Source organism: Triturus cristatus, chromosome 9 (genome assembly GCF_964204655.1).
Source record: "Triturus cristatus chromosome 9, aTriCri1.1, whole genome shotgun sequence".
In the NCBI taxonomy this organism is placed as follows: Eukaryota; Metazoa; Chordata; class Amphibia; order Caudata; family Salamandridae; genus Triturus; species Triturus cristatus.
Genome location: NC_140592.1, coordinates 484745816 through 484761117, shown reverse-complemented (window position 1 = coordinate 484761117; position 15302 = coordinate 484745816). Strand labels below are relative to the sequence as shown.

The window sequence follows — 15302 nt, the reverse complement described above, 5'->3', positions numbered from 1 at the left end:
GTCGTTTCATTTACTCCATACTAACACCATTTACATGTTGAATATTTCTATAAATCTGGTTTATTTTGGTTTAGACTTAGCCAAATAGTCCTTCCTATTCCACCTAATGATAATGGCGCTGTGTTAGTAGGGCTCCAAGGGATGCTACCTTTTTGTACGTATTCAGTAAATGATCTGAGAAGATTAACACAGGTGTTCATACAAGTACAAGAGTTTCCAATTTGTTCTAGTAATTTTTCTGTAGTTCTTTATGTGAGGTGTTAAATTTCGAAGTATCTCATATCTTTTTTGTTGTCTATTTCTTTTTCTTTGGTGAATAACAGATCATCCCTTCACTTTGAACATATGCAATGCAATGATATTGCAATGCCTGTCTTGGATTACCCCTTTGTGCAAATCGATTAATCTTTTCAATAACCTGACGCTCAAAATCCTCCTCATCTCCTCCGGGTCATGTCCTGGCATATACCATGTAAAATCAATAAAATATATTGCTAAAAAATATCCTCATCTGAGAAAGTGTTCCGTGCTTGCAATAATTCACCAAAAGGTAAACTCCATTTTTAATTGTTCAGGGGCCATTGTTGGCATAAAGTATGGTGTCACATGCTGTGGCCTCTCTATGGATCTTGGTACAGATCTTTCCCTATTTCAGAATACTACAGTCTCCATACAAAATAATTTTATCTGCACAAATTTCATAAGTAAACTTCAAGTTACAGCAGTTATTATTCAGGATTTTCATGAAGGTCTCCAAAGTGACTATCTCCATCCCAAATGACAAAAAGATCTATAAATCAAGGCCATAATTTCACATAGTTCAGCATTTCTGAATTTTCTTTTGCACAGACTATTTCTGTCCCACATCACCCTACGATTAAGTTGGAATACCTGGGGGCAAAGGTCGTTCCCACAGCTGCCCTGTTTCTGCAGGAAGTCTTCACAATGGATGGTGAACACATTATGCTTCAAGCAAACGTCTAGTATGCCCAAAAGCATTTTCAAGTTTTCTAAATAGCTTACAGATCTTGATCTTAAAAAAGGTCTACAGGCATTAATTCCCTGATGATGTTGGACAGAAGTAAGAAGACCACACCTATTTCTGCTGGTAAATAATTCTACTTCAATGGTATCTCATTTCATTTTGTTCAGGAAACCAGTTGAGTCCCTTAGATAAGACTATAATGTATTTACATACTGACATAAGAAGCTAGCAATAAACCTTGAGGTACTTTCCAGCCTACAAATTCCTCCACAACATCAGACCCAAATACCTCAACGAAAGTCTCTTTCCACGTATCCAAAGAAACCTCTGCTCAGCTGACCTCGCCCTAGCAGAAACCCTGTGCATTCTCAGAACCAGAGCAGGTGGAACAGCCTTCTCCTACATCGCAGTCAAGGCCGGGAACAAGCTTCCAGTCAACATCAGAAGCTCCCCTACTCTGCAAACCTTCAGGAAGAGCCTAAGGACCTGGCGTTTTGGCAAACCAGGAGCTGCACCACCCCCCCACTCCGCACTAGCGCCTTGAGACCCTCACAGGTGAGTAGCGCTTTTAAAAATCCCTGACTGATTGAATAATGAGCAAAACAAACTCATAATAGGGTTACAAGGAGGGCTATTTATACATTTATGGACTTTTAATGGGGAATAAATGGTGGGGGTGACTGGATGTTCCGTCTTTAAATTCTTTATTATCAATCAAATCTCTTTCCCTCCATATCACTATTTTCAGATGAACGATCGCTACATATTGCTTGATGGGATTTCTTTCGCTTGCTATAATAAGGTTGTTGTACATTCAGCCGACTCATCTTTCATTGTATATTCTGAGCGGTTCATTTTGACAATATTCCGGCCTTTCTCTGATGCCTTCATTATTATGCTTTGATCTTCCTTTAAGTCTTTCATAGATTGCCAGTCCTTCTTTGACATACTGCTATATTTGTGTGCATGTTTTCACCTGGCAAGCTGGTTGATGCCTTATACCATGACTTCCTTAAATAAGATGATTTTATTACCAGGTGGAAGCTTGGGGCATAAAGTGGATTTCATCCTACAGCCACTCTTGCCTGTCTTGGATGTTTTGATGCCCACTGATTCATAAATTTGCTGGTCAGTGACACTGTGACTGATCATTGCCTCATGAGTGATAACCCCATGCTCTAGATATGTTAATACCTCCATGTGAAGAATAGCCTTTAGAGTTAAGATGGATGTCAGCAATTCTTCTTTCTGTATATTTTTCTGCGCGTGAATGCAAAATGTTTAACCTAAAATTTCTGCTGAATTTATACAGCTCATTTCCTATAAGGGTTAGATCTATCTTTGCCTCTTCACAAAAGGTTAACCCTTTGTCTAATCCACTGTAATGGTTGTTTTAGAGGATATGTTTGTCACCAGGTTTTCTACATTTGTAATGTCTACAGATTTCATTTTGCTAGCTTCTTGCCTCCTCGTCCCAGTCTTGTTCTTACTTCTCCAAATTCGGCTCCAACTTTTTAATTTATTTTTAAATGCCTATCTGCCTCTCTGTCTAGTGCACATTTGATATAATGTAATTTAAAAAAAAAAAAACAATTTGGTTGAGGAGGAGCCTTCATCAGCAAGCTTACTTCAGAGCTTTCTTCCGTATAAGCTAAATGTATTTTCTGTATATTTACTGACTGCTTCTCATGGAGTCAAATAGTCCCATAAAATGTATACATCTTGCCATTCCTGTAATGAAGTTTTTTCCTTGAATTTCTGTCTTTTGATTGGATGTTACGCTTATGTTTAATCCATCCTCTTTCCCATGGCCTCCATATCACTTTTTATTTCTTCTTTGTCTTTATATTTAAACAATTTTCTTTCAAGTTCCTTGATGTTCTCAGCCACTTTTGCAAGTTTCCTTTCAGCATGTCTTAATATAGTGTATTTATAAATTTGAAGGAGAATTCCGAAGTATACTTTTGACAATCTTTTAAGAGATAGTCAACTAAGTCATTGAACGAGGGCATTATCAAGATACTAGAACCCTTGAAATAATTTTACATTCAAGATACTTCTGACGTAAGGTAATTTCCCACCACTTATATTTTGTAATATTGCAAGCTTTTTCAGAATTCTTTCAACAGTCTATATCAATTTTTATGTTCATTCTTCTTTTTATCTTCTCTTAGTATGGATAAGACACCTTACTCAATTATAATTTTACTCACAATCCATGCTCTTCTAAGATTTCTATCTGTCATGGTTCATTTACTCCAACTGCACATGTACTCAGATATATATATATTTTCTCTCTAGAGGAATGTCAGCCCCCATGGTTTCAGGAAGGCTGCTGGGCTAGGGATAGGGTGGGAGGGACCAACCAGATGCATGGGCGGCTACCTCAATACTTTTAAAACAATTTTGTTTTCTCTTGTGTCTAGGGGGTGTAGGAAACTGGATATTTTGTTGCAGTTGACCCTCCCCACACTTTTTGCCCCCTTTTTAGCTACTAGATGCTGTTTGTTTGAATCTGACAGTGCCCCCAGGCCTGGTACCCAGACCTCAGGGCAAGTGCTCTTTCTTTAAAGCAAGGTTATGTCTAATTGTAACATAATTGGCAAAGAAATTTAGCACCCCTGTAAGTCCGTAATAAATGGTACCCCTGGTTCCTAGAGCCTTGGTACTAAAGAGGGTCCCTGAGGGCTGCAGCATATCTTATGCCACGTCAAGAGACCCATACACAAATTCCACACAGACTGCCGCTGCAGGCTGCGGTGCACACCATGAGTGAAAACATTACATGGCACACTTCTGTGTGCCATGTCAAAGACACTGCATTTAATAGAAGTAAGTCACCCCTACAGCAGGCTTTTGAGTCCTAAGGCAGGGTGCATTCTATTTTATGTGAGGAAATATCTGCATGAGTTGATGTACCCCCGTGAAGTCTTGTTCTATTACTAGATATTGCAAGTGAACAGGAAATCCATGGTAAGGTATGTACTGGGCACTAGTCAATACAAGTTTCCCAGCTACATAATGGCTACACTGAAACCTATGGTGTTGGTGCGGGGTGCCGCTCGCTACTGCTGACTTTGCCCTTGGAGTCTGTTCTTGTCCTGTTGTTGCTCACTTACCGAGGGGTGGGCTGTGCTGCCTAAGGAGGGTCCGCTGTGAAGCTTGAGAGGCCGGGACTGCGAGGACCAGGGTGCTGCCTGCCTGCCTAACTTCGCACACCTGGAGACTCTTCCCGGCCCCGCCCCCACTGCCTACATTACTTCTCGCGGCCCCCGCTTCGCGGGCGCCGCTCGCTACTGCTGACTTTGCCCTTGGAGTCTGTTCTTGCCCTGTTGTTGCTCACTTACCGAGGGGTGGGCTGTGCTGCCTAAGGAGGGTCCGCTGTGAAGCTAGAGAGGCCGGGACTGCGAGGACCAGGGTGCTGCCTGCCTGCCTAACTTCGCACACCTGGAGACTCTTCCCGGCCCCACCCCCCTCTTCGTTCCCTCCGCCGATATATCTATTTCACCCCACCGCGCCAGCGGTTCGCGCCCGGGGCGAAGACCGGGCCGTTTGTGGCCGTTCGTGGACGAGCGCGGACGGGACAGGCATCCCCTCTGATATTACCCATTCTGGACACTCATGCATATGGCACCCGCCACCCTGTATCTTGCTCACGTGTGCCACCTGATAGGTTGTCCACTGTCGGTTGTGTAGTTTCATTCTTCTAGTTACTGCCTCAATTATTCTGTAAAGTTTGTAGTTCATTGAGCTATTTGTTGTCCTAAGGTTCACGGTTATTGTACATATCATTCTCCCTGCTCCTGGTCTATCTTCTCCTAAAGATGGCCTCTCTAAGATCAGGTAGAAAGATCATGCAGGGAAATTCGGGGGGCTGTATTTCTGGGACCTTGGACAATTTTATCACCAGAGCTGCCCGGGTCCTTGAACAGGAAATCTCTCTAACTGAAAAGCGCTTGTCACTAGAAATATCAGCTAAAAGATCGTCACTTGGCAATATTATGTTAGCCACATCTCCCGACTGTAGGACTGTTCCAGCAGCCCCAGTCATGTTGAATACTATTGAGCCTGGACCACTGAATCCCTCTATACGTAACTCATTAGATGATGTTCCCGGTATTGTTGATATTACTGAAGGTACTGAACTACAAGTAACTCCCCATGTAATCCCCACCCCTTTTCCCTCCAAGAAGCCTCGGTCAGTTATCCCGTCATTGGTAAACAAGCATAAGCCGGCCGTTAGGAAAAGGAAATTAGCGGGAGCGCCACCTAGAAGTAAACGCAGTAAAGTCTCTCACAAATCCCAGCTAGCAAAGGCTTGTCCCAATTTTTCCTCAGATTTACCTTCTGTTGCTGAGAGTCCTTTATGTTCCCCTTGCTCTGAAACACTACCTAAGTCTAATTCCCAGCACATTTGCCCTCTTGAACCCATAGAACAATTGCTCAAGTCCTTTTTTTTACCTCTTCATGAGAGAATGAAGAAACTTTCTACCACCATAGGGAAATTAGAGAGTTTGGTCCTAACAAATACGTCGCATCTGGAGAAAATAATCACGTCTCGTGCTGATTCTAAGATCCAATCTAATTCAGATGCTTCTGTTCAAATGGGTCTAGCTCCAACTATCTCTACTCTCATGGTTGAAGACCCCCTCCCCCACCAAACCACAACGAACTGACTGCGGTAGTAAATCATATATCTTCCACCGCTGTCCCGTCCTCCCAACAAACCAGCAATTATGCTGTTAGTAAAAGCAAGGATAATCATGCCTCTAGACAGCCATTCTCCCTGGGTGAAGACTCGTCTTCAAATCTTCCTTGTATAAATCTTCCTGAAGAGTCTATACCCTATACTGTTATCTTGATAGGTGTCCCTAGGCTTGCTCAGGAAAAGTTTGAGTCACACACCGAGTTGAAGAATAAAGTAACACACTGGCTAAATAATAACAGACCATTACCACCAAGAACCAGTGCAGAAATTTTGACTGTGCGTAGGGTGGGATGGGTGGGTGTCAGGGCAAAAAATGTGGAGGGTGATTGTGTTATTATCAACTTTCGAAATCCCAAGGTGGTGAGCCATATTTGCTCTGTGTCCAACACTTTGGGTGTTTCTGGTATCTGCTCTGTGGACCTTTCTTATTTCTATCCTTGTGACTCTCGCACTATACCGAGTTTATCATCCACTAGATGGGAAAGGGTGACTAGGGGTTATAGATTTTCGCCAAGATTACCACCCCACCTCCCTTTGTTTAATCATTTTGCACCCTTAAATCCCTTGGAGGAGGTTGATTGACTTCCGATTGCCTTAACCCTTATGGACTACGAGCACCCGAACCTAGTGGGCCACGTTAGCTGCCCTAGAGCGGGGCAGGAGGATTGGGGTGGGCACGGGGGGGCCCCTTGGGGTTTGGATGCTTCCCATACCACCTCTGTTAGTATTTCTCCCAATACACTCTGCAGTAATACCGCCCACTTATCTCCAGACTTGGATTGCTTGAATATACCCCAAGTCAGTGACTCTGTAACTTCCAATCTTACCCATCTAGACTTGGTCGCCCCCAGCTTACCGGACTCTGTGTGTAGGGATGATGGTCTTACTGAATCCCCTTATGTTGTCCTGGACTCTTCACTTAAGATAGCCTCTTGGAATATCGCTGGCCTAAAGGGACGAACATCCTCAGATGATTGGATAGACTTCATAGATAACTATGATATCTTATTATTCCAAGAGAGCTGGGCCCCAGAACCGATATTTCGGGAAGGCTTTCTTAATTTTTTTAAACCAGCGAAGAAGGGCACTAAGGGCAGAGCTTCTGGGGGCTTAGTAATCTGGGTCAAGCAATCCATCAGTTATACACCAGTGGAAATTCTTGTTAATAACCCCGATCTGTTGGGAATTAAGCTATCAAAGGTGAAACATCGGGAAATTATTGTTATTAACATTTATGCTCGAGGCCTTCCCGGTGGGCGAAGTCCAATAATTATAGAGGAGATGGATACTTATCTTGAGCTTATTGGGAGGGATAAATTTATACTTATTGGGGGGGATCTAAATTGCACATTCGAACCCCTCGTAAGTGATGGTGAGGATTTGGGGTTTGAGGAGGATGCTGTGTGGAACATTCCATCCCTGTCATTAACTAATCTCAAAAAGGCCACTGAAGCGTCCTTACATTGGGCAGGGTTGTGTTTGGAGTGGGGTTTGAGAGCGGCCAATGGTCGTACGATATCCGACAACGCTGGTAAACCCACATTTGATAATGGGGCTAGCCGAAGTAGAATTGACTACTTTTTGGTTAAAATGGAGTATTGGTCGCTCTTGGAGGACATGGCCGTTATTGACCGTCCCGAGAGTGACCATAACCCCCTGTCCTTAAGCATAAAATTCCCTGATGGACATGATCGATTCCATGTAGCCCCGTGTATTACCGCTGAGGCTTTCTTAACCAACGATAGAAGAAGGGTGAAATGGAGTAGGGTCCTGGAGGACCCCTCCATACTAACTGGCATATCATCAGAAGTGTCATCTACTTTGATCGCCATAGCGAACATATCCTCGAGTGAGGACGGCATCCATCGGATAACAGACTTACACGAGCAGTGTTTCCATAAATTAAAAACCCATCTTACATTACCATCCAAGACAGGAAAACTGAAAACTCCCAGTCACACTAGGAATTGGTATAATAAAAAATGCAGGGAAGCCCACAGTGAGTTAAAGTCATAAAGTCTCGGGTGTCTACGGATATCAAAACGGCTCGCCAGCGGTACAAAAAGACTCAGTGGGAGGCGAAGAGAGACTGGGACGAAGCCCATTGGTCCAACCTGCTTGAGGCCTGTCAAACGTCCAATCAGACTAAATTTTGGGAAGTTGTGAAATGGGGTAGAAACCCGGATTCCCAAACACCTGCAAATCATGTATCCGTAGAAGCATGGGTGGATTTTTACTCAAGCCAGTTTAGGGACCCAGACTCGAAACCTTTTGATGAGCAAGGGATATACGTACCAGTGTCGCTTTCCCCCAGTCACCCTTTGGTCTTCACGAATGACGATGCCAAGATTGCACTGTATTCGGTCCAAGCTGGGAAAGCCCCTGGGATGGACTGTATCCCGGCAGATCTATTTAACATCGACCCCCCTCTTTGGATTCCCTATGTTACCCAGCTTGCTAATGCTATTGTTAAGGGGGCGAGGATCCCCGAGTCTTGGATGGGGGCGGAAATTCTTCCAATCTTTAAAAAAGGGGACCGATCGGCCCCCGGAAATTATCGCCCCATCAGTCTCATTGATTCCCTCCAAAAAATAGTTGCTAGGATGGTTCTCACCAGGGTTCAGGGGTGGATGGAATCGGAGAGTATTCTCTCTCCGATGCAGGCTGGCTTCAGGTCAGGCACCAGCACCAGCACCATCGACCAGGTTTTCAGATTTATTCTGATATACTGGAAGGTGGTGCTGTTGGGCGGCGGGTCTATCTATGCCGCCTTTGTGGACCTGAAGTCCGCCTTTGATTTGGTGCCCAGGGCAAAACTGTGGGCAGTCCTGGGCACCTTAGGCATTCCGCAAGAACTCCTCGAGCTCTTGGTGAGACTACACGAGGGCAATTTTGCGAGAGTGAGGTGGGGAGGTCAAGGGCAGGTGACAGACAGTTTCCCCGTTACACGGGGTGTCCGACAGGGGTGTGTTTTAGCACCGACCCTTTTTTTACTATTTATTGATCAGGTGGTGAAGTTTTTTGCGGATACCCCTACTGATGCACCAATTTTGGGCGGGACTAAATTTCCCTTGCTCATCTTTGCAGATGATCCATTAATCTTATCCAAGACGCGTAAGGGCCTACAAACGGCCCTACATAAATTCGAGGATTTTTGTAAACTTAATGATCTGCAAATTAATGTGAGCAAGACTAAATTTATGGTCTTTTCAAAAAACCGCCCAACAAAGAGTTATGCAAGTATGAATGGAGTGGGCCTGGAACAGGTGGAGGTTATGACATATTTAGGAGTAACCCTGGACTCCCGGTTAAGCTGGAAGCCCCAGATCGACATTCTCCGTCTAAAATTTGCACGCCTCACGGGCTGTCTGATCCAGGAGCAAAAAATGTCTCTTACTAAAAGGGTCACGCCAGCACTTAAAATCTATGACGCAAAAATCAGTTCGGCCATTTTGTATGGGGCTGACCTGTGGTTTTTTTTTAATCTATCTCCCCTGATAACAGTCCAAAACAAATGTTTGCGCAACCTGATAGGACTGCCACAATCCACTCCAATAAAACCTCTTTTGTTGGATATGGGTTGTAAATCAATTAAAGATCTGGCACGGTACCGGCTGGTTGCGTTATGGAGACGGATCTGGATATCTCCGGATCTAAATCTCTTTGCTACCGAACTTGCGGAAGTAAGAGCAATCCTGGGTTCTAGTAATATCCCTTGGTTCCGTGAAGTGAAACAAATTCTGGATGAAATGGGTCTTATCCATCTGTGAGATTCTCCGGGGAGCTCTGTTTTTCCTCCCAAGCAGGCCTTTAAGTCACTATATTGGGCATCAGTTAGATTACAATCTGTTGTGTGCTCAAACGGTGCCTCCCTCACTGGTAGATTTTTGGTGCATAAACTAGATCCCTGTTTAGAGAACTATTGGGATGTTATCACCAAGACTCTGGATAAAAAATTATATCACCAGTTTAGAGTAGGCTGTTTACCAGTAAGGTCTTTCTCTAAAAAATGGGTTGGTAATTTGAATGAGTATTGCCCATGGTGTGTTGACCAAAAAGAGAGTGTTGGTCACTTCTTCTTTGCCTGTCCTGCCTATTATGTACCAAGGAATAAATGGATTAGGCCCATTTTTCAACGGATGAATATTAGAGGAAGTACAGAGGCATTGTGGGCTTTAAGAACCAACACCACAGAACTGGTTGTAATAGGGGTAGCAAAGTACCTAGGGTGGGCCTGGGCTATTAGAGCCAGATATTTTTAAGCATCCCGGTTCCCTCTTTCTTTTAAATATAGGTTTTTATTTATTAACACTGCGTCTTTAAATACTGTTTACTCCTCTTCTAAAAATGGGTTTTTGGTTAAATTTTAAAAAGATGTTTTAGATATTCGTTGTCTGATTGTTTAATTGTAATATTTTATGTATTTGTCTTTTATGATTCAAATATCGAAATAAAGACGTATGAAGCTGAAACTGGTAACAAACATCTCGTATTAATAAACCCACTGGTTCCAGTGATGGATTTATTAATACATGCACCCAGAGGGTACCTTAAGAGGTATCACCTGAAACCTACTAGTCCTCTACACTGCAGGTAGACTGGCCCTGTCCAGTCTGCCACCACATAGGAGTTTTGGACTCCTCCACCTCCGAGGAGGTGAAATCCCCTGTTCTAAGAGGTCAGAAACAATGCCTGCTGTGGCAGAGGGTGTTTACACCTCCTTCAGCAAGAAGGCTAGTAAATTGGCATGTCAAGACAAGGAGCTTCAACAGGCACACTACCTTTGATACGAGAGCCTGGCTTCCCCCAGACCTGGAGGATGCCACCCCGTCGTGAGCCTCATTTGGCACCAGTTCTCCTTATTTATCCCAGGGGCGTGGGGGGCAGTCTCTTTGGGTCCCACGCCATTTCCCTTCATGATCCTTTAGGTTGAATGTACTCATGCTGCCCTCTAATGTGCCCTCATTTTTTTTTTACCAGAATACAAGGCCCAAATCCCAGCATCCTATGCCAACATATGTCCTGAAGTTGCAGCCGGACAATTAGTGGGCTTCGGTTCCATAGTCACTACTTTGGGTTTGCAGACACGAAAAGAAGGCCAGCAGGAGAAAAGGCTCCCTCTTCCAATGAGATGTGAGGATTTTTTTTCCAGTTTTGGCCAAGGGAAGTACACCTCACCGGGTGACTCAGAAGTCCAAATGTCTGCATAGCACCTTCATGCCAACCTATTTTTTTCAAAACAAATTCATTTTTCAAGAGCTACTCAGCAGATTTACTTTGAACTAAGTAAAGGCACTTCCTTGATTAAATACATACTTTCATGCCAAATCTGGTGCAATTACATTCAGCATTTTTTCTGTTGTTCCAGAGCAAAGAATGCTGGGAAATTAAAATGTGAAAGTCACTTCTTTGCCCCCCCCCCCTTCTCTATTTTTGGGTGTTGGATCTGCCAACCCCAATAAAGGATAAACTTTTTTTTTTTTAATTTTTTCATTTAGTGAAGATTCGTTTAAAAGGCTTAGGTTACTCACAAAATAAGAACAATTAAAAAAAAAAAAAAAGTGGAAACTCTACCCTAACCAAACATACAGAGGCACTAATCGCTGCTTGTCTAATATAAATACCTATAAAAAGGATTGGGGTAGGGGCCTAACACTATATATACATATATATCTAATTACGTTGGTCTTGGTTACAGCACCTCAGTTAGAAAGATAACTCAGAAATTCACCTGAAACCACAGGTAAATTGCAGCTAAGGGTATGAATTCAAACAGAAAAAAACACCTAAATTCACAATTTATCATTAGGATCACAATCTATTACACAACAGCCATGCAAACACAATTAGCCCACCAAATGCAATGCTCAAGCCTTCACCATGAAACAGACTCCGTTACAAATGTTTTCATTCATATTACAGATTAGATTACATATCACATTACACTTTCTCATTTGACAAAGACAATTATTAACCCTTTTTAGATGTTACTAATTGATACGAATATTTTGCCATCCTAAGCATGGCTTTTCGTGTGCAGTAGGCCAATACTAATCCACAGTGGAAGTTGCCCGCAGGGCCTGGTCTACGGCCAGGTCCTGCGATCTCTTATGAAATTGGTTTTAGAGTTAGTGGATCCAAAGTTGGATTCATGGAGGTACAGGCTTTACAGACTAGTACGATAAACCAATACTGGATATGCATTTATGGAACCAGAACCAACAATCCAACCACATGTCAACAATGTTCTGTGAAGCTTGCCCTGGTATATGGTACCAGGCTGTGAAGCTTGCCTTAGTTTTCTTGTTCCTAGTTGAGTTGCAGCCTTCTACACAGAGTACAGGGGCACACCAGATGACTGTTCCACAGCCAAGAGACGCTGCTACCTGATCAGTAGGAAAAGGAAATCACTGCTAAAAATGACAAAATGAGATTAAAAAGAAATCCAATAGAAAAAAATAAATGGTCAGTGCCCAGAGTAGGAATGTGCTGTTCATACTATCATGGGTGTACTGTACTTTACACCAAAGCATTCCAAGGTTGTATGGGACCTGAATGAAAAACTTTGAAAGCAGTTTTCAGTCAGACTATTAGAAAGGAGGGCATCTACCTACTGAGAATGGAAAATAGCAGCCACAGGAGTTATAAGAAGCCATGTTGTAATCCTCAAAAGGATTGCTGTGAAGATGTGGTGCTAAAACCCCATGGGATGCACAGATCAAACAAAGACCAAATGTACAGATCTTCAACTAAGGAAGAGATCGGTCTTACCATCATGCATACAGAGCACAGTTTAGGCTGTGGTAATAAGGTGATTTGATATTTTATATATAGTCTGCACACCAGTGCCCCTGTTATATAAACAGTACATCAAACACATACACCCGAAGTAAAAGTCAAGAAAAGGTCAAAAACTAGAAACTGATCTGCCCATCACACCTACCTTCAAACTCCCCTCTGGATCCAAAGGGGTCACGGTAGCTCTCTATGAAACCAATATAGCTGGAAAGTGAGAAAGAGTTAAAAGTCAAAGATATACAGAACAGAGAAAAGTGTAGGTATTACAAAACAACTGTTTGAGAGAAATTTGTGATACAGAGACAATATCAATCATCAAGTCAGTTTCCTTCTCTGAACGATCCTTAGTGTAAATTAACATGCATCACAAGCTCATATGATGAAGTCACATGAGAAGAAAGGATTACCCTGCAGTCACCCGTCTTTTGAATTTGCTACATTCCTGTCACATCTGGGAAGAGGGCGAATGAACACGTTAATGATATTGTGCTTCAAAGGGAATGTCTTGGAAATTGGAAGGTTAAACAAGTTCCAATTTGTTAGTGAGCTTGCTCATTTACCTGCACATGCAGCAGAAATGGCATGATTAGATAAACATGGATAGAACTAAATGTAAAATTCTAATGATGGCAAAGGGAATTTAGAAAAAGAACAGTAGTGAGTAGTTGTCTAGAGAGAAGTGTGATGTCAGTTAGACCAGTAGATCTATCCTTTAAATAGCCATCAAATACCATAACACCACCCAACTTGTGTTCAATCAATTTAAAACAACAGGTACTAGTAAATTAGAAAGACAATCATTGCTTTAAAAATTGCCATGTAGTTTACTGGAAAAAAGGCACTTCAACGGACACAAGGTAAAAAGACTGTAAATCACGCAAGTGGAAATCGCCCAGACGAGGGCTTTTGTTACAGTTCTAGTTTTATCCTAAACTGTTTTTAACTATAGGTTTATGTGGGTTGCACATTTTCACAAAGCCATGCCTATACACACTGTATGTATACGTACCTGCCCTTACCTGCAGGCTGTTTGCACCAATTGTGCTTAAGCAGTACAAAGGGCGGGGGACTTGCAAGAAGCCTGAGATAGATCAGAGCTATGTAGGGACATGACTGGAAATTAATTGACTGTAAAACTGCTCACAGTCTATATTTCTAAATTGTTAGACCTGGCACCATTGGCAAGGGTCTCCCTTCCATTTTTTCACTGTAGCCTCCTATGTTTTTGCTATGTTTTTGCCGGTCTAGATGCTTTGGGCCCTTTGCCACTGCTATTCAGTGCCAAAGTGCAAGTGCTCCCTATTGTAAAGCGTTGTAATGAATTAGTGACTTCATGATTGGCTTATTTGATTTACTTATCAGACCCTAGTACAGTGCACCATGTGTGCCCAGGGCCTGTAAATCAAATGCTGCTGGTGGGCTTGCAGCACTGGTTGTGCTACCCACAGAAGCAGCTTGTAAAGTATGGCTCAGGCGTTTGCAGAGCCTGTGTGCAGTCTGGGACTGCCATTTCGACTTGGCAAGTGCACCCACTTGCCAGTCCCTAAACCTTACCTTTTTTTACATATTAGTCACCCCTAAGGTAGGCACAAGGGCAGGGTGCATTGCATGTAAAAGGTAGGACATGCCCTCATGTGGGTGGCATGTCCTAATAGTGAATTACAGGCAATTAAAGTTCTCACTATTGCAAGGCTATCTGTTCCCATAGGCCAGAATGGGCAGTTTGATTATAACATTGTATAATCATAACTGACCCTAGGAACAAGATAGGAAAATAAAGTTTAGTATGCCTGAACATAGAATGTTAAAACACATCTTTTAGTGTGGGTGATTCTTACATTCTGTGTTTGAAAATCCCACTTTTAGAAAGTATGTATTTTCTTGCCCTACCATCCAGCATGCCTCTGCTAGGTTTGTGTATTCCATGTCTGGTTTGTGAGCGACAAGGGGCTGGAAAGGGCCTTGGATCCAGCAGTCTGATGGGTCAGGGCTGGGCTGAATAGGACCTGCATTGAATAGAGAGTAGAGTGAGGAGATTTCCATTCACTGACCTGAGCCATCATAGAATAGAGAGTAGGGGGGAGGAGTTTTCCTTTCAGATACCTGGGCCAGGTCTGATTTGAACAATGCGGTCTCCTCCTCCTGCCAGGAAGCTGCACCAGGGGGGACAGAACTGGTTTTGGCTGGGCACAGACACTCTCTGCCTTCAGAAAACAAAAGATTTTGCAGTATAAATATTGTGGCCCAGACCCCAGAACTATAGATCACTTCTGGGAATCAAGACGAACCCTTTGCCAAGGAGAAGAACCGGAGAAGCTGAAGGAAGATTACTGCCCCTGTGCTGTTGCTGCTTAGGGCTGGCCTGCAGTGGTTACTTTATTGCCAAGGAAAGGAGAAAAGGAACTTTGTGTGAACTTTTACTATCTTGAGGAAGATCTCCAAGGGCTTGAAGTTGAGCTTGCCTCCTTTTCTGAAGTCTCAGGGACACAAAGATTTCACCACCAGCTCCCCCTTGAATTTCCTTTCCGATTATTCTACCTGCAGTGAGGTGCCTGCTGTTGTTTTGGGCCCTCTGGAGACTGTCGCTGGGAGCTGGAAGTGCGACGCAACGAGGAAGAAGCGTGTCATTGCCACAGCAGTTGCTGTCACATCGCCGAGGAAGCGTGTCGCCGCCCCGGCTGTTCGCCATCACATTCCCGAGGAAGCGTGTTATATCACCAGAGAAGTGTGCCGCCGCCGGATAAGCGTGTCGCAGGGCCTGTCAAAGCTCCAAAGTTCATTGATTTCGCCCCATGGCCGTCGGGCGTGCAC

The 15302-nt window shown here is 43.4% G+C and overlaps 1 protein-coding gene across 4 annotated transcripts in view; it reads right to left on the bottom strand.

The window, feature by feature from the left end:
• Positions 1 to 15302, bottom strand: part of DPP3 (dipeptidyl peptidase 3) — a 533904-nt gene that overhangs the window by 233790 nt on the left and 284812 nt on the right. For all 4 annotated transcript variants that reach the window (XM_085625440.1, XM_085625443.1, XM_085625441.1 and 1 more), the window contains one exon: positions 12637 to 12695. In XM_085625440.1, coding sequence (XP_085481566.1) covers positions 12637 to 12695 — 59 coding nt within the window. The remainder of the gene's footprint in view (positions 1 to 12636; positions 12696 to 15302) is intronic.